This window comes from Solanum lycopersicum, chromosome 12, assembly GCF_036512215.1.
Source record: "Solanum lycopersicum chromosome 12, SLM_r2.1".
Lineage (NCBI taxonomy): Eukaryota > Viridiplantae > Streptophyta > Magnoliopsida > Solanales > Solanaceae > Solanum > Solanum lycopersicum.
Genome location: NC_090811.1, coordinates 61,004,267 through 61,024,917, shown reverse-complemented (window position 1 = coordinate 61,024,917; position 20,651 = coordinate 61,004,267). Strand labels below are relative to the sequence as shown.

Sequence of the window (20,651 nt, the reverse complement as noted above, 5' to 3'; positions counted from 1 at the left end):
TTTAGTAGTGGCCCAAAATTATGTAGATATTTTATCCTGGGAAAAAGGTTAAAAAAATATCCTTAAACTATGTGAAATGAATAAAAATATTTTTTATTTATGATGTGGTTCAAAAATGTCTTTGACGATAATAATTTGGCTAAACATGCCCTTAAACTATGCAAAAATATCAAAAATTAATCATTTAATTGAGGGTATAATAGATTAAAAAATTGTCATTTCTTGATTTGTTAAAATGGACAAGTAATTATAAAAACTATAAAAGAAAAAGTGGATAAGTAAAAAGGGACGGAGGAAGCACTAATTAGATATTCTTAAGGAGCAGTGGAGTCCAGCATTAACCATATCCAAGGTCTTGCTGTCCATCTGCTCTCTGTTGACAGACCCAAACCCAGATGATCCTCTTGTACCTGAAATTGCTCACATGTACAAGACTGACAGGGCCAAATACGAAACCACTGCTCGTAGCTGGACTCAGAAATATGCAATGGGATGATGCGCAAAATTGTCTCCAGGCATGTCTGGGACTTTTGTAACAGCAATGTCTTATTGTGCTTGGGGTGAATGAATAATTTCCGTGAAAGAACTTAGTTACTTCTTAATCTCCCTTCATGTGGGTTGTTAAGGGAACAACTGTTTTCAATTTGTGAATATTTATTTGATAACTAGTAAGGGAGAAACTGCAATGTAATTCTACTTTGTTTGCCAGTTTGACATGCGCCTTTCCCCTAATTTGTCTGACTAAAAAAAAATGTGTTTGTTGTTTAGTCACTTTCAATTTATTGCAGGTCCACGTTTGAAAAAATGCAATTGTCCTTTTTCCCTCAATAATTTAGCTGTTAATAATAGTAGTCCTGCAATTATCAGCTTTCAATTCACTCTCAACCTGTTTTCGTTCTGCTTTGTAACTAAGAAATCTAGTGAAGAATTAATCAAATATGGAATTCTTCTCATATGGTTTGGTGGACAAGGTAACAGGTTGCTTGATAAAGCCAGTTGCGCGATGGATCGGGTATTTTGTTTACTACAAGAGAAACATCACATGTATGGAAAATGAATCTGAGAAGCTGGAGAATATCAGAATTGGGGTGGATCAAAGAGCCGAGGCTAACCGGAGAAACTTACAAGTCATTTCACCCAATGTTGAGGCTTGGTTTACTAGTGTTGCTACCATTACTGCTGAGGTGGCAGATGTAACACGACGAGGTAGAAATGAGGTTGATAGATATGATTGGTGTCCAAACTTGAAGTCACGTTACTCCCTGAGCAGGAGAGCTAAGAGAATTGCATTGGAGTTGATTGAACTTCGAAATGAAGGCAACAATTATGCTGTTTTCTGCTATCCTGCTGTTGAAAATGAACCTCTACCTATCAACAGCGCTGAGGAGTTTGATTCTAGAAAATTGCAAGAGGATGAGGTCATGGCAGCTTTGAACGATGACGGGGTCACAACTATTGGGATATGCGGTCTGGGTGGTGTTGGTAAGACGACACTGGCTGAAAAAATCAGACGAAAGGCGAAACAAGAAAAGTTGTTCAATGATGTTGTTATGGTAATTGTCAGTCAACAACAGGACCCTAAAAGAATTCAGGAGGAGATCGCAAGAGGGGTCGGACTTACATTACAAGGGAATGATTTGTTGAGTCGTGGAGATCAGCTGCGTACTAGGTTAATGGCTCACAACAGCCGTACTCTTGTAATCTTGGATGATGTTTGGGAGGCTCTTTATGATCTAGAGAAACTCGGAATTTTCACCGGTAGCAACCACAACTACCGGTGCAAAGTTATATTGACGACACGTCTCCGACCTGTTTGTGATATAATGAAGGCTCAGAAGATCATGGAAATTGGAACTTTACCTGAAGAGGAAGCATGGATCCTTTTCAAGGAGAAAGTCGGTAATTCAGTCGACGATCCTTCTCTGCTTGATATAGCAAAAGATGTTTCCAAAGAATGCAAGGGATTGCCGCTTGCAATTATTACAGTTGCAGGAGCACTAAAGCGTAAAACCAAGCCTTCGTGGGAGGATGCCCTTAAGCAATTATGTTCTGCAGATACAAGAAATATCCCTGGAGTGCACACAAAGGTGTATGGGCCTCTGAGGCTAAGCTATGATTACATTGAAAGTGTTGAAGCCAGGTACCTATTTTTGCTTTGTTCTTTATTTGAGGAAGATAGTGACATTTGGATTGAAGAATTACTTAGATACGGAAAGGGTCTTGGCATTTTTTCGGAAATGAAAAATTTAGAAGATGCAAGAAATAGGGTGTTTTTTTTGATAGAAATATTGAAAGATAGTTTCTTGTTATCCCAAGGTTCAGACAAAAATTATGTCAAAATGCATGATGTGTTACGTGACGTGGCTATATATATTGCATCTGAGGAAGAGCACAAATTTATGGTAAGGCATGATGTGAACTCAAAAGAGTTCCCCAAAAAAGATACTTATGAGCAATATTGTCACATGTCCATAGTTGCAAATGAATTTGAGGAGCTTCCTAGACCAATATTTTGCCCAAAACTGAAGCTTCTAATGTTGAAAATCTTTTCTGGAAATCCAGTCAAATTACAGGATAATTTTTTTAATGACATGGGTGAACTCAAAGTCTTAAGCCTGATGGGTAGATATCATGAGGGCTCCATTTGTCGTTTTCCAGCATCCATTCAGAGGTTATCGAGTTTGAGGACGCTGCATCTGATTAATTTAGATTTGGAAGACATATCTATTATTGGAAAACTTGTCAATTTGGAAATCCTAAGCATAAGAGATACTCGGTTAGATGAGCTGCCAGAGGAGATAGGAAATTTGACCAAGTTAATTGTATTAGAGTTTTTGAATGAGAATAAAGTAGATAAAAGGATTTCAACAGGTGTCTTATCAAGACTAGTTCGATTGGAGGAACTACATTTGACGGGAGTGAAAGATTGTAGTTGCTCCATCTTGATGGAACTGGAATTCTTATCGGCATTGACTGCACTGTCGTTATATGAATGTTCCGAAGATGTGACTTACAGTAAGTTGGTCCTTCCCTCCAAGTTGACACGGTACAATATTAAAGTGGGTTGTGCTTATGAAGATAAAATGTATGATTACGATAAGAGCATTGCTTTAGAGGTCACGGAGACCACCCCATTGGCTGGTTGGATCTGCCACCTGTTGAAGAAGAGTGAATTTGTAACTTCAAGTGGAGAGGGCTCTAATAATGTGTTGAATGAGTTGCAGCCGAATGAATTTCAGAACGTGAAATGTCTCCACCTCTCTGCTTGTAATTTAGTGACACATATATTCAACATCTCTCGAATGACACATGAAGTAATCAAGTTCCCCAATTTATATGTGTTGAAACTGCAAGATCTGGAATGCCTCACTCACTTTTGCAGTGACAATGTTGACGGCATTGAGTTCCCTCAGTTACGGAAATTGACCTTCAGGAATTTACCTAAGTTCCAAAATTGGTGGCCTACTGCCAACAACTTCATCACTCACCCAAATCCTCTTTTTCATGAAAAGGTTTGCTTCTTAGCATAAAAAATGAAGATTTTAAAAAAGTATGAAATGAGATTTCTTTTTCAGTTCTTATTTTGAGGGCTCTTATGAATTAAAATTTACCTTTAGTTTTAATTGAGCATTACCAATATTCTTTTACTGTTAAATACAAAGGTATCATATATACTGTTTTGTCTACTTAAGTTTATTTTAAAAAGGTTAATATAGACTATATTTGAATCTTTTCACCTGACCTTTTTTATTCCACGACTAATATAAGTTTTTAATATATCACTTATGAATTTATTTTTTTAATCATTATTTGAGATTCTTATTCTATTTCTTTTTTTAGAGTAAAAACAAATAAATATGGAAAAAAGAAGAAAATAGTAAGAATAAATTTAAGATTTTTTTTTTTGGTAGCTATATTGTAAATTATTTTTTTGAAAAGGGGTAAAAAAGTGTCTTAAAATTACATTGTGTTGTTTATAGTTTGGTCCAAAAATGATTTTTCCCTTAACACTTTGGTCCAAAAATACCCTTGCCATTTAGTAGTTTGATCCAAAAATGTCCCTATTGTTACCAAATAGGTCAAAAATGTCATTTTCCGAATAATTAATTAATTCTTTTCTTCTAAAAAAATCTTATTCTTGATAAAATTATTACTTTTAAAGAACTTTGTTCTTGTTTTATTTATTTTAGAATCACTTTAACTGATAAAAATGTAGGAAATAACTTTTTCTCTTCACAATCTCATTTTATCAATTTAAATAGAATAATTTCATGTACCCTTGTTAACGGATAATATGTGTATATACTCTTATAATTTCATTGTTTAATGAGCAATTTCTGAAAAAACCTTAATGATAACATTATAGTATATATATACTTGCTGATTTAGTATAAGTTAAGCGAAATTATCATCATTAATAATACCAATATAATATATGATATTGATGACTTAAGGGTTATATAGTGTAATTATTTAGTGGAGTATGAATGTAAGAGAATATATATTTGTAACTATTTTGTTTTTATGTGGTATTTGCTTAGTTTCTCTTTACCCCTAATTCTGGCCCATTAATTTTATATATTTGAAATTTTTTCTCATATACAATTATAAATATAAATAAATATGTCTAAGCGCTTTTGGCGTAGTGTTTTCTACATCAAAGTTTGATACTTCAATGTTTGCAGGTTTCTTTTCCCAACTTGGAAAAGCTATATATCCATGTGGCTAATAACATAAATGTTTTATGCTCTGACCAACTTCCAACTGCCTACTTCAGCAAACTTAAAAGATTGCGTGTATCGAATTGTGGAAACTTGAGAAACTTGATGTCTCCATCAGTGGCTCGAGGTCTTCTAAACCTCCGAAGTTTATGGATAGAAGGATGTTCATCAATGGAAGAAGTGATCACAAAAGAGGAACAACTAGGAGAAGAAATAATGACCTTATTTCCTCGATTGGAAGAACTGCGTCTTGACAATCTGGCTAAGCTAAGGCATTTCTTTCTGACAAAGCGTGTTACTGAATTTCCATTTCTAAGAGAAGTGACAATTCGTGAGTGCCCTTATATGAAGACGTTTGTCCAACAGGGAATACCTGTAAGTCTCGAAAGTACTGTGAACAATGATGATGAGGTGAAAACAATGTTCAATTCTAAGGTTTGTGTCATACACTCCTGGTCTGCTGCTGCATTAGTAATATCTAGAGATACCGCGATTGTTATAGGATATTAACTCGAGTTCATTAGAGATATCTATAAATTTCAAATTCTAAATTGCTTTATAATACTTGCAGGTTTCTTTTCCCAACTTGGAAGAGCTAATCACCTGGGAGCTTGAAAGCATAACTGCTCTATGCTCTGACCAACTTTCAAGTGCCTACTTCAGCAAACTTAAAGGATTGGATGTATGGGATTGTGGAAACTTGAGAAACTTGATGTCTCCATCTGTGGCTCGAGGTCTTCTAAACCTCCGAAGTTTACGGATAAAAGGATGTGCATCAATGCAAGAAGTGATCACAAAAGAGGAACACCTAGGAAAAGAAATAATGACCTTATTTCCCCTGTTGGAAGAAGTGCTTCTTGTCAATCTGCCTAAGCTGAGGCATTTCTTTCTGACAAAGAGTGTTACTGAATTTCCATTTCTCAGAGAAGTGACAATTAGTAAGTGCCCTAAAATGAAGACGTTTGTCCAAAAGGAAATATCTGTGTGTCTCGAAAGTACTATGAACAATGATGATGAGGTGAAAGCAATGTTCAATTCTAAGGTTTGTGTCATGCACTCCTGGTCTGCTGCTGCATTAGTAATATCTAGATATACCGTGATTGTTATTAGATATGAACTCAAGTTTATTAGAGATACCAATAAATTTTAAATTCTGAATTGCTTTATAATACTTGCAGGTTTCTTTTCCCAACTTGGAAGAACTAAGAATCTGGGAGCTTGAAAGCATAACTGCTCTATGCTCTGACCAACTTTCAAGTGCCTACTTCAGCAAACTTGGAAGATTGCGTGTATGGAATTGTGGAAACTTGAGAAACTTGATGCCTCCATCAGTGGCTCGAGGTCTTCTAAACCTCCGAAGTTTAGGGATAGAAGAATGTGCATCAATGGAAGAAGTGATCTCAAAAGAGGAACAACAAGGAGAAGAAATAATGACCTTATTTCCCCTGTTGAACGAGTTGAAGCTTAAAGAACTGCCTAAGCTGGTGCATTTCTTTCTAACTGAGCATCCTCTTAAATTTCCATTTCTCAGAGAAGTGACAATTCATGAGTGCCCGGAAATGAATACGTTTGTCCAACATGGAATATCTGTGAGTACACCGAGTCTCGAATCAGTGAATGATGGTTATGAAGTGAAAGTGGACGATCTAAATAAATGGACACAACAGTGGTTCAATTCTAAGGTTTGTCTAGTACCGTTAATTGTATAACTAATTTACTCTAGTGCTCTTTTTCTATCTTAACTTAAAAGTAATATTCTGATACTTATTAGTGTTTGTCAATTGAAGCAACTTCCTTCTACAATAATTTTAATTAGAAATCTGAAGCAAACCGATTTCTTTTATCCCAGGAACAAAAAGCTAGCCAAGGCACTACCAATGGTGACGAATCTGTAGCTGTAGATGACTAACGAAAGAGTGAAACATGATTTTGGGGTGAAGGTTGTTAGCACGATTGACATCTAAATAATTGAATATATTAATGTAGTTATATAGAGCTATAAATTAGTATTATCGTATAGATTTGTGGTAGAATCAGATACATAAATATTGTGATAGAATAGTTGATTTGGAGGGATAATAAAGCAGATTTAGAAGGATTAATGTCTGTCACTCCGTCTGTTTTTTAGGACGGATTACAAAAAAAAGTATCAGATGAACAGAGAAAAGCTCTAAAACACTTTAATCTTTTGACTTTTCACATTATATATACTATCTATATATGCATTCCACCTTTGCTTAGAAGATATCATAATCACACAAATTGTCATATTTAAAGCAATAAGCTTCAAAAGAAAATTATAGGTCCTAAAAGTTCAAAAAATAACTAAATTATTTTTATAGTTTTGTGTCTATTCTTAAAGACTATGTACCTTACATGATGCATAATTTATCTTAAATATCTTTCGCGAAATTCTTAACTTCGCCACCAGAGTATATGTGACATTTAATTTCAATGACCAAAGAATTATGAAGCTTATTGTGGTCACACTATTTGATCTCACTACTAAAACAAATGAGAAGTGACAACATCTTATTGTTAATAGTTTGCAAAGTGGAGTCTTTTTTTTATATGCTTTCAGTATCATAAATTGACACATAATAATAGAATGAAAAAAACTAAAATACTTGTTACATGCTTACTAATACAAGGGGAGAGAGGGCGCCTTTTTCTTGGAAAGAAAAAAGAAGATTTCAATTATTCAAGTGGCTCCTACTCCAAGAAAGTCTATAAATGGTGGTGCAATTGTGGTATTATCACCGTTGTTGCTGTTTCTTTTGTCCTCTTTTACTAGTCCTTGTTGTTCTGTTGATGATGAAATATGTGTAACAAAAGGAAACTGCAAGCATACAACTTTTAAGAGTTCATATTTAGGAAGTCACTCAACTTTGAATTGTTCGTTTGAAAAATACTTAACTTTGTTTTATAACTCGAAAGTCACTCCACTATTAAAAGTTCACATAAAAAGTCGAGTAACTATTAATATTTTACTTAAAAAGCACCCAACTAATTTGAATTAATTTTTCGTTAAATTTTGTAAAACACACAAAATTTAACTATGTAAAAAAATAATAAGATGCTTATTTTAATTATTTTATTGAAGTATAATTTTTCTTTATAGCTTTTTTCTTTTTTTAAAAAAAGGCATTGTGCTGCGTGTTTTTTTATTACGTCTTATCAGTTCCAGCTTCAAAAAATTATAATTAAATAGGATGAATTTATATAATTCATTTGCAAGCTTCGCGATCTTAACAAAATAAAATAATTAACTTACTTGTGAAATAATTAATTTGAACACTCACTAATTAATTCAAAAATTTAAAACAATATTTCAAACTGACACTAAATTAATAAAATATGCATAAAAACGATTAAAACTATTTGAAATGACTATGCAGAGTATTTGTACTTTATAAATAGTTCGAAAATTTAAAAGCTCGTCAGTTAATTTCTATCGGGGAAGATAAAAAATGGGTGTCAACAATGACTCATCTTTGTTTCTTCGAAAAACATCAACATTTTGTGTTCTTCTTTTGGTGTATGTAGATGACATTATCATCATAGGAATCCTTCATTAATCACTAGCCTACAAAGACAACTTAAAAGATTCTTTTCATATGAAAGATCTTGGTACTCTTACATATTTCTTGGGTTTGAAAGTTCATAATAATGTTTGAGGTGTGTTTCTAAATTAACACAAATATACTTAGGATCTGATTTCTTTGGTTAGTCTTTAAGATTTCTTCTCTGTAGATACTCCATTAAAATTGAATGTGAAGTATTGTCGTGAGGAAGATGATCTTCTTCATGATCCAACTATATTTCTACAATTTGTTGGGAGTCTAAATTACTTTACTTTTACTAGACATAATATCTCTTTTGCAGTTCAACAAGTTAGTCAATTCATGCAAGCTCCCCACATCTCCATTTGGTGGTTGTCCGTCGTATCATTTGGTATCTTCTAGGAACATCTACTCGTGGATTGTTCTTTACAAGTGTTTCTCCTATTCATCTTAATGCTTTTAGTGATTCTGATTGAGAGAGATGTCTTAATACTCGTCATTTAGCCACTGGAGAGTCATTGATATCTTAGAAGAGTAAAAAACAAGATCCGGGGGCAGACCTACATGGATCCAAGGGGGTTCATCCGAACCCGCATCGTTGAAAAAATTACACGATACATATAGGATCAATTTTTTGATTTATACGTATATATTAGGTGATGAACCCCCTGAACGTATGCCAAAGGCTTGGCTTAGCGGATTCAATTTCAGATAACACCGTTTTCCGCCCTATTTTCAACTAATTTTCATTTTTATTTGTAAATAAATAAAAAATTGTTTTGTTTGAAAATCTATTGGGATTTATAATATTTTATTAGATATTAAAAATAAATTTCTTTTCTATTTTTATAAAATTAAGTAAATCTTACAATGTGTTTTAAGTTTTTATAATTAGAATTAAAAAAAAACATTCTCTCATACTCATTTTAAGTCAAACATTTATTTTACATTTGATTAATAAAGAATATAATTATAAGTAAGATCAAATAAATAAGAGTAATTATTTGAAATTTATAAATAAATACGATTGTCGCGATATTTTCCCATCTTGATAATTATTTTCTCGACACAAATTCTATTGCTACAATATGATCGAATTCAAAATTAATCCTTTTTAGTTTCAAAAATTAAATAACATTTATATACAACAATAACACTAATAAGACCCATAATTATAGGTTTAAAAAAATATATTCTCGTGTACTTATATTTTTTTGTTATGTCAAACATATAGTTACTCGATTTATTGTTTTGGTTGAGGTGGAGTTGAATATTTTTGGTTGCTTATATCTTATTCTACCCATTTATAATTGAGTCGCCCCGCCTATATGGATACTATTATCGTGCTTACTTATCTTTTTGAACCCCCTCGATGAAACTCCTGTCTCCTTCACTGGCAAGATCGTGTGTCAAAATCTTCAATAGAGGTTGCACATCGATCCATGTCTACTGCTTTCTTCGAGGTAGTATGGATTTGTGGATTACTTTTTGAGATTATATTTCCTCATGAATCTCATCCTACCCCTCTCCACGCTAACAATATAAGTGCTATTGAGATTGCTACTAATACAGTTTTTCGTGAGGAGGCCAAACCCATCGAAGTAGACTGTCATTATATATGAGAAACTGTAGATAAAGGAGCCCTTACTCTTCCACATGTGTCCAATGATCTTCAAATAGATGATGTGTTTACAAAAAACATGGCACGACAACACTGTTGTGAACTCAAACACGTTGGTAGATGACAAGGATGACACGGAGGATGAAATAATGGAACAACACATGGTTATGCCACGTAGGAGTGCTAGAAAGGTGATTCCTCCTGCTAAACTTGGGGATTACTTTTGGAAAAGAGTAGGGGTACATAAGTAAAACGGCAAGGTCTGTTAAACGAGTCAGATAAAAAATCAATAGTAGTACGACATTGCAGAGCAGCGAATATGTTTTGACTCGGTTCTGATTTCTCATCCCCTTCTTCTGATTTCTCATATCCTTCTACTATCTATTCCAGTTACTTTATCTTATGCGATTTCTATTGTATTAGTACTATGTCTATGTTACCTTAGTACACCAGTAAATACTATCAGTGAAAGAGTTTGGCTACTGTTTCTTTTGTGATTACTGTTTGTTACAAACACCATCAGTTTTTAGTAGGTAAATTGATATTTCTTCATCCACCAGCATAGATTTAAAGGGGGATGTTAGCATGACAAAAATCTAAATAGTTGCATACATTAAAGTAATTATATAGTTCTATAAATTTGTATTATCATATAGATTTTGTTGTAGAATCAGAGAAATAAATATTGTGATAGAATGACTGATTTGGAGGGATAGTAAAACAAATTTAGAGGGATTGAATAGCATATTTGTCGAGATAGAATAGTTGATCTTTAGGGATAGGAATGGCGGATATTTAGGGATGTGTAATCTTTATACTCTCTATATATGGAAATAATCTCTCGAATGCAGAAAATTGACAATGGCAACAATGCCAAACCTACTCATGGGAGAAGCTAGTGATTTCAATGAATCCAAAGCTAGATAGGAAGGTAATAAGTATTCGATGAAATAGTCCAAGTAAATAAGTATTCAATGAAATAGTCCAAGTTAGATTGAACATCACCTGATTCTTCAGTGTGGTTTGTTAATTTTTGAAAGGAGTGGATCTTGAAGAAGTGACACGAGCCTAGAGTAGCAGCCTATTATGTTTTGTCAGTCCCCTTTGATATCTTATTAGTCGAACTTGAATATGCATGTGGTTCTAAATTCTTCTTTCATTAAATTTCTAATATGTAGCTTTTTTTCTCATGACATCTTGCATTCTATATCGTCTTGAGAGATTTTAATGCACACTTTTTTGAGTGCTCATTCATCCATATATAATCGAGGCCTATATATAGCATCAAAACAAAGTCTATAAATAGTTATCTTACTAGTGATGAGAATGTTATATTGTATTGATCCAAAAGCTCTTTAATATTGAGACAAAAAAATATTAGGTGTAAACAAGATGAATGAACAATGTTTTGGCATGTGACCTGAAGACTAAAAGTGAAGTCTTTGTTTAAAAGTTCTTCTTTGATTTTTGTAGTCACCAGTTGCCTACAATAATTATTTTGATTTCTCATTGCTAATGGCATTCAAAGGTCCAAGCATTATCTGCTCAAGACTATTGTGATGTCAGTTAACATTTAACATGCATTTATCCCTTTTCTATAACCATGGTGCCAATGTCAACTTGCACGCATGTTGGTTGAATCAACTTGTAACTAGATGTTGGGAAAGACAAGGCACTAACAAAGAATGCCTGACAGGATAACAACGGAAGAATACCCAAGTCTATACTTTTCCTTTTCGATTTGAACCAAGAGAAGACAAACAACCACAAACAATATGATAGTAAGGCAGCAAGTAATTCAGTCAAACAAATATAACAAGGCAATGATAAACCAATCACACAAGACACCAAGATTTATATGGAAAACCCTTCGATGTGAAGAGTAAAAAACCACGGGACCAAAAGCACCACTATAATCACCAAGAGTTACAATATTGTTCTCCAAAATTGGCCACAAAACAAGTGCCAAACAACGAGCAACAACAAAATAAGATTGCACCAAATCTAGAGAATTAAAGTAGCAAAATCACCAATTTCGCAGCTACTATTCACGACAGCAAAACTGAAGCTGCAGACCACCAAATCCAACTCTGTCGGTTCCTAATCAAAGATTGAGATGAAGATAATATACTGTCCAAAAATCAGCTCAATCGGACAAGAAACGAAGCGGGAATCGCAATTTGAAGTTGGTTGTTAGGGCTGAATTTTGACTGCGAAAATCTGTTCTTTTTCTCTCTTTTTGGCTGCTAAAAAACTCTCTGTGTATTTGAAAAAAAGACCTAAATAGGATTATATTTGTCTCATAAGAATGGGCCTATGGGCAAAAATGGGTTGGTCCAAATTGGGCTTTTATTTATCCACATAGGAAGGAAAAAAAGACCCATAACCCAATAATACTCCCCCTCACGAGTATGTGGAGGAGACCGCCATCCCGGCGACCATGCAACAATCTTCAAACTTCCCTCTTGACAAAGCTTTAGTCATCATATCGGAACCATTGTCATTCGTATGAATCTTTTCAAGCTTAAGCAACTTAGAATCCAACACATCTCGAATCCAATGGTATCTCACATCAATGTGTTTAGACCGACCATGGAACGTAAAATTCTTGCCAAGATGTATAGCACTTTGACTGTCACAATAAAGCACATACCTCTCTTGAGCACAACCAAGTTCCTCCAAGAATCTCTTCATCCAAAGCAATTCTTTACAAGCTTCAACGATAGCAATAAGCTCAGCTTCTGTAGTAGATAGAGCAACACATTTTTGCAACCTAGATTGCTAAGACACAGCTCCCCCTGCAAAAGTAACCAAGTACCCTGAAGTAGACTTGCGAGTATTAACATCACCAGCCATGTCTGAATCAGTATAACCACAAAGAATAGGCTTCCCTGTACCAAAACACAAACTCAGACTAGAAGTGTCACAGAGATATCTCATAATCCACTTCACAACATTCCAATGTTCTCTTCCCGGATTAGAAAGAAAACGGCTAACAACTCCAACAGCGTGAGCAATATCCAGTCTTGTACAAACCATCGCATACATCAAACTACCAACAACTGAAGCATAAGGAACTTTCTTCATATCTTCCTTCTCATCATCACTAGAAGGACACTGTTTCGTGCTCAATTTGAAGTGCATAGCTAAAGGTGTATTGACAACCTTAGCTTTATCCATGCTGAATCTGTGAAGTACTTTCTGAATGTACTTCTCTTGTGATAATACCAATTTCTTGGCCTTTCTATCACGGACAATCTGCATGCCAAGAATCTGCCTTGCTGGTCCTAAGTCTTTCATAGCAAAAGACTTACTCAGCTCTTGCTTCAACTTCTGAATCCTGCAAGTATTATGACCAACAACACGCATGTCATCAACATAAAGCAACACAATAATAAAGTCACCATCAGAGAACTTTTGCACAAAAACACAATGGTCTGAAGAAGTCTTCTTGAAGCCCTGCTGACTCATAAAAGAACCAAACTTCCTGTACCACTGCCTGGGAGCTTGTTTCAAACCATACAAGCTCTTCTTCAATTTGCAAACATAATTCTCTTTACCCTTGACTTCAAAACCTTCCGCTTGCTCCATATAAATTTCTTCATCTAAGTCACCATGGAGGAAAGCAGTTTTAACATCCATTTGTTCAACCTCTAAATCTAGACTTGCAGCCAAGCCTAGAACCACACAAATGGATGACATCTTCACAACTGGAGAGAATATCTCATCAAAATCAACTCTTTTTTTTTGATTAAATCCCTTGACAACTAATCTATCTTTGTACCGTGGAACTGGATTACCATCTTCATGTTTCACCCGAAAAACCCACCTGTTTTTCAAAGCTTTTCTGTCTTTAGGTAACTTAACCAAATCAAAGGTATGATTTTCATGCAAGGATTTAATCTCATCTTCCATAGCATCAAACCACCTTTCTTTTTCTTCACTTTCCATGGCCTCATCAAGACTCTCAGGTTCTCTCTCGTCAGTCAAGAGTACATACTCATTGGGAGAATAACGAGATGAAGGAATTCTCTCTCTACTAGATCGTCTGAGAGAACTCTCTGGAGCATCTATAATTGGTTGTTGGACAACCACATCATCTTGCACTGGAGCATCAACAACATCATGCCGGTCATTCTGAACATGATCACCATCTTCATTATCAACTTGATTTTCATCATTATGAAGATTTTCTTCCGGTGCAATAGTCAAAGGAACTGGATCAACATCAACTAAGCTCTCACTAGTCTGAAAATCAGCCTTGTCAGCTTTTTCAAAATCTTCAATTGTTTGGTCTTCAAAGAACACAACACCACGGCTTCTAACAAGTTTCTTCTCAACAGGATCATAGAAACGATAGCCAAATTCATCTTGACCATAACCAATGAAGATACACTGCCTAGTTTTAACATCCAACTTTGACCTTTCATCCTTAGGAACATGTACAAAGGCTTTACACCCAAAGACTCTAAGATGATCATAAGAAACATTCTTACCAGTCCAAACTCTGTCAGGGATATCACCATCTAAAGCAACAGCAGGAGATAAATTGATAACATAAGCAGCAGTATTAAGTGCTTCTACCCAAAAGGAATCTGACAGCTTAGCATCTGAAAGCATACATCTAACCCTCTCAACTAGAGTTCTGTTCATCCTCTCTGCTAAACCATTTAACTGAGGAGTCTTTGGAGGAGTTTTCTGATGCCTAATACCCTGCTCTCTGCAATATCTATCAAAAGGACCAATATACTCACCAACATTATCTGAGAGGATGCATTTCAATGTCTTCCCTGTTTGTCTTTCAACCAAGGCCTGAAAACCCTTGAACACATCAAGTACTTGATCCTTGGACTTCAAAGGAAATACCCAGAGTTTGCGAGAATGATCATCAATAAAAGTCACAAAGTAAAGTGCACCACCATGAGATCTTACCTTAAAAGGACCACACAAATCAGAATGTACCAACTCCAGCAAATCGAGCTTTCTTGAAGGCGGATGACTCTGAAAAGAAACTCTTTTCTATTTACCGGCTAAGTAATGAACACATTTCTTCAAATTTACTTGTTTCACTCCAGAAAGCAAATTTTTCTTAGCCAAACTATCAATCCCCTTCTCGCTCATATGACTTAGCCTTCTATGCCATAACTCTGATGAAGTATCATTCTCCACCAAATTTACTGAGTTTCTGGACATGGAGCCCTGAAATACATACAAGTTAGACAACTTGTCACCACGGGCCACAACCATCAAACCTCTAGTAAGCTTCCATTGGCCAGCACCAAGTGTATTAACATAACCCTCATCATGAAGATATCCCACAGAAATCAAATTCAAGCGAACATCTGGAGCATGCTTGACATTATTAAGAACTAGTTTGGAACCATTGTTACTTTCCAAACAAACTGTCCCAATGCCAATAACTTCAACTTCATGATCATTGCCCATTTTCAACGTTCCAAAATTACCTAGAGTATAAGAAGAAAATAATTCCTTCTTTGGCGTGACATGAGAAGTAGCACCAGAATCCACAAACCAGCTAGACTCATCACGAACAAGATTAATATCATTTGCATCACAAGAAACAAGAAGATCATCATTAGCAACAACAACAACACGATTTTCATTATCGCCTTCTCTCTTTTGTTGTCACATATCTCTCTTGTGCTTGTAACAATATTTCATGATATGCCCATTCTTGTGGCAATAGTCACATGTAATATTCTTGTATTTAGACTTTGACTTGCTTCTACTTTTACCTCTATCATTCTGACCTCTGGACTTGTTTCTCCCCCTATCTTCAGTAACCAAAACATCGGAGTGTGAAGATGAAGAAGATGAGGCTTGAGATCTTCTTCTCATTTCTTCATTCAAGACACCACTCTTAGTATATTCCATGGTTACAACACCACTGGGAGCAGAATTAGTCAAAGAAACTCGAAGAGTTTCCCAAGAGTCTGGCAGAGTATTAAGAAGTCAAAGTCCCTGTATCTCATCATCAAACTTTACACCCATTCCGGACAGCTGGTCAAGAACACCCTGAAAATCATTAATATGATCAGAAATAGGAGTGCCCTCTTTATACCTGATATTCATTAATTGTTTCAATAGGAACAACTTGTTGTTGCCAGTCTTCGAAGCATAAAGTGTCTCGAGCTTGTCCCACAAACTTTTGGCATGTGTCTCATTCACAATATGATTTCTAACATTATCTTCAACCCATTGTCTAATATAGACACAAACCTGTAGATGCTCAAATTTCCATTCTTCATCATTCAAAGACTGAGGCTTATTAGAAGCAAACACAGGTAAATGCATCTTCTTGACAAATAGAAGATCTTTCATCTTGCCTTTCCAAATATGATAGTTAATACCAGTTAAACACACCATTTTGCTCATATTTGCCTCCATCATTCAAAATGACAATCAACAATAACCAATGCTCTGATACCACTTTGTTGGGAAAGACAAGATACTAACAAAGAATGCCTAACAGGATAACAGCGGAAGAGTACCCAAGTCTATACTTTCCCTTTTGGATTTGAACCAAGAGAAGACAAACAACCACAAGCAATATGATAGTAAGGCAGCAAGTAATTCAATCAAACAAATATAACAAGACAATGATAAACCAATCACACAAGACACAAAGATTTACGTGGAAAACCCTTCGATGTGAAGAGTAAAAAACCACGGGACCAAAAGCTCCACTATAATCACCAAGAGTTACAATATTGTTCTCCAAAATTGGCCACAAAACAAGTGCCAAACAACGAGCAATAACAAAATAAGATTGCACCAAATCTAGAGAATTAAAGTAGCAAAATCACCAATTTCGCAGCTACTATTCACGACAGCAAAACTGAAGTTGCAGGCCACCAAATCCAACTCTGTCAGTTCCTAATCAAAGATTGAGATGAAGATAATATGCTGTCCAAAAATCAGCTCAATCGGACAAGAAACAAAGCGGGAATCGCAATTTGAAGTTGGCTGTTAGGGCTGAATTTTGACTGCGAAAATCTGCTCTTTTTCTCTCTTTTTGGCTGCCAAAAAACTCTCTGTGTATTTGAAAATAAGACCTAAATAGGCTTATATTTGCCTCATAAGAATGGGCCTATGAGCAAAAATGGGTTGGTCCAAATTGGGCTTTTATTTATCCACATAGGAAGGGAAAAAAGACCCATAACCCAACACTAGATAGGGTAACATTATATTGACTTGTACTTTCCAGTAAAATACGTTGATAATGTAAGAGTTGTTTACATTGCAGGTGTATTCAAGTAAACTTCTTATTTGAAATGTCACTCTAACGTGTGAGATTCTATCATTTCTTCAATTTGTGGCGTATTTTCTCAAACTAGGATGATTTAGATTTGACCTCTCTATATGAATAATCCATCAATTTGTGGAGTATTCGAGATCTTGATCTCTTTATGTAATTTTCGAGATGCCTTTAAAGAGAATTTAGTACCCTTTATATATGCATAAACTAGGGTTTAGGGTTGAGTAACCTCCAAGAATCCTAATCTGAGTCGAACACAATTTGTAGAGTCCCAACTCAAATTGAACGCATCTTGTCTCATAAAATTTCAATGTCTACAACTTCCTAGCAGCCTAGAGCGCAGCCTGCCTGCTGAAGACAATAACGTAAGTAATTCACTGCTCCACACGGGGGAAATGAAAGTTTAGTATTTCTTTTAAGAGTGACAGGCTCTCTCCTTTGGTGAATGTTCTTGAATAGTTTAGCAGTAGACGTTTTTCCACTAAGCATATTCACTAAATTAAAATTCAGTTTGAGTAAAAACTTTTGTTTCTCTGTTTATGCATTTCATTTTGCTTATTGCTCTAAGCTCACTAGATATCTATATTTGCTTACAACTTAATTTATTTACTTTTAAATATAAATGAAATTTTGGTGTTTTCTTTCCACTTGATATACTTAATTCTGCCCATAATGAAATAGGCTCTGATCATTGAGATATAAAGCCCCTAATGTAAAATTTTGATCCATAGATTTGACGGAAAGTTAAAGGACTATGACTGGAGTTCCGGAAGCAGTAAAGGAAAATGCAATGGTTAGAGACAAGTATATAATATGTGTGTTTACATTCATTTTCATTCCAGGGACATATCACATGTTTCAAGTATTTAGTTTGCTCATAATTTAAGACTATTAACACTTGCTGGTGGTGAACAATAGCTCTCTCTATTCTTTTGTAATTGATATCTCCTCATTTAAAAGAGAGAGTTCCTATATTTTTAAAAAAGAGATTCAATTAGATCATGTTTTGTCTTATTTTTTATTGCTTAGGAGAAACAGAATTTTCTTACTGTCCATTTCTAGGAACGGATTGGTTGTAACCTTATAAGAAGTTGTTCTAAATAATTTTGAGAAGACATAGAATCATATATTATTATAAGTGTGAACCTCCAAAACCCAAAGTTCAATTAATATTTTACTCCTATAATAGTTAATTATGTTTTAGATATTAGTTCATATGATAGATATTATTAAATAATACTTACTGAAGTTAATAACATAATTGTCCTTCATTCATAATTGATTTCTAGATAAAATTTTACTAGATAAAAAAATATACATGCATTGGAATAAATAATTTCAAAAATATAGCAATAATGAGTTAGCCTTTTAAGTTACCTACTTTTATTATGCTCTTTAAACCATTGTCATTTTTTTTTAAAAAAAAAAACTCATATTAAGGTGTTAGGTTCAAGATATCAAAAGGTCACTTCTTGAATCACTTAATTTGTAACGTTTTTATCTTCTATTAGCAGATTCTCCATTTTCCTATATTATGTATTCTACTTTCTCATGTAATCATGTTATCTCTATTATTTTCTTATCTGAGTTTTTTATGCTCAATATTTTATTTATCTTTATTTTAACTCATCTATTTGTTGAATATTTCAACTACTAAAGAGTTTTGTCAATTTGACTTTTTTTTATGAAGATACAGTTAAGAAATGACGTTAATATTTCATAGTGATGATGTAGTAAGTGAAGCAACACACATTGAACCGTTTCAAGTGGTATCGATTTCCAGGTAATATATCATTGTTCCTTACATGCAATTAATTGCTTCTATGTAAGTCGATGTGGTCTTAATAAATTTTTTGTTTGATTTTTATACAAAAATCATTATATAGAAGTTGAGACGGAACACTTAATTGGATTCTCGAATAAAAAAAAAGAGTCTTTTACACAAGGACAATAAGAAAGACTTCTAACTTACTCACTGCATTCATGAAAATCAATGGAATATACTACAAGACAAAAAGTTGATGTGATTTCTGTCCAAGTGAATCCAACTCACTAACAAAAAAATTAAAAAAAGATTAAAAAAAATTACCATGAAGAGAATAAAAATGAAGATGAAGAGATTCAATGGTGTCTTATACGTTGATATGAACCATTGTAACTTTATTCTTTAAATTTACGAGGAAATAAATTATCGACGAAATTTGTGAAATGTACATATATACCTTTGGGTCGGTAACAAATGTGATAATAGCTAATTCTTGATATATATATATATATAGTCTAAATTTATTTTTTGCAGTACAAACTTTATATGAAGGATTTTAGGATAAACGTGCAACGCACATTCTCGGAAACTAGTTTATATAATATTCACCAAAAAAGGTACTAATGAAGAGCAAGAGATCAGTGGCATCAGAGCCTCTAGTTTATCTTACAGGACAAAAATAAGATTTGTAAAAGATTAATGAATCCTAAATATACTTCAAGATGAATAAGAAATCTTTCTCTTTCTCCCTACTTTATTCTTCTTCTAATTTCATATAGTTTCATGACACGTTAATAGCACGATTGTTCTATTCTTAAAGAATGACGAAGAAGACGGGAAAAGTGCAAAAGAGATCTTGCATAAGTTATGCAATAAGGTTCTTATATCTTCAAGGTGTGATTTATCTTTATGTTATAATTATTTATATAACAGATCTGGAGGTACCATCTAAAGTAAGTATTTAAAGAGACTTGTTGATTTTCAATACGTTTAATTTTAATCGACTCGAAAGAGAATTCCTAAATTTATTTTAATAATTAAATAAACACAATTTAGTGAAAGATATGTTTTCAACATTTATATGAGGTATGTGATCTATTAAGCTATATTTATTAACTTCTAATGTTGATTATGATAAATCAATAATCTCAATTTTGTGTGTAATTATAATGTACGATCATATTAGTTATCATCAAAATTGATAAAATTACAATATTTTGAAGGCTTGAGGTTGAGCCTCATTATGGGTAAGACGACAGATTTAAATTTTATCGCACCAAAAGAATAAGACTATGAATTTATGTCCAATAGCTAAAAGAAGGTAAGACATTGGGTTAAAGTCCTGTTGCACCATGATGATAAGATATTGGGTTCAAGATCCATCGATTCATAACCTAATACACTTTTATATGGATAAGACATTGAATGTGTGTCTCAATGCACCATATTGATATAATAATGACTAAAGAAAAACTAATGTGTTTTTTATGAGAAGTCATGAAATTTACTGAATTTACTTCATTACGTAAAGTGAATGTGGTTGTAGTGCATAATATATCTGAAAGAAGACAAGTGATTGAATAATGCACATAGATATGGAATGAGGTACTAAAACTATCATTATTTGATATGCTCACATATTTGTGTTTCATTCATGAAGAATGAGAACTTTGATAAATGCTAAAAATATAGATCCATTCTC

General features: G+C 34.0%; 1 protein-coding gene across 1 annotated transcript; it reads left to right on the top strand.

Moving 5' to 3' along the window:
• The first annotated feature begins 345 nt into the window (after positions 1–345).
• LOC101253873 (disease resistance protein UNI-like) lies at positions 346–6,964 on the top strand. The gene is made up of 5 exons (XM_004252447.5): positions 346–3,512; positions 4,686–5,156; positions 5,293–5,763; positions 5,900–6,403; positions 6,571–6,964. Exons 1-5 carry the CDS (start codon positions 939–941, stop codon positions 6,628–6,630), a joined length of 4,080 nt encoding a protein of 1,359 aa, XP_004252495.2. The 5' UTR covers positions 346–938; the 3' UTR covers positions 6,631–6,964.
• The last annotated feature ends 13,687 nt before the right edge of the window (positions 6,965–20,651 follow it).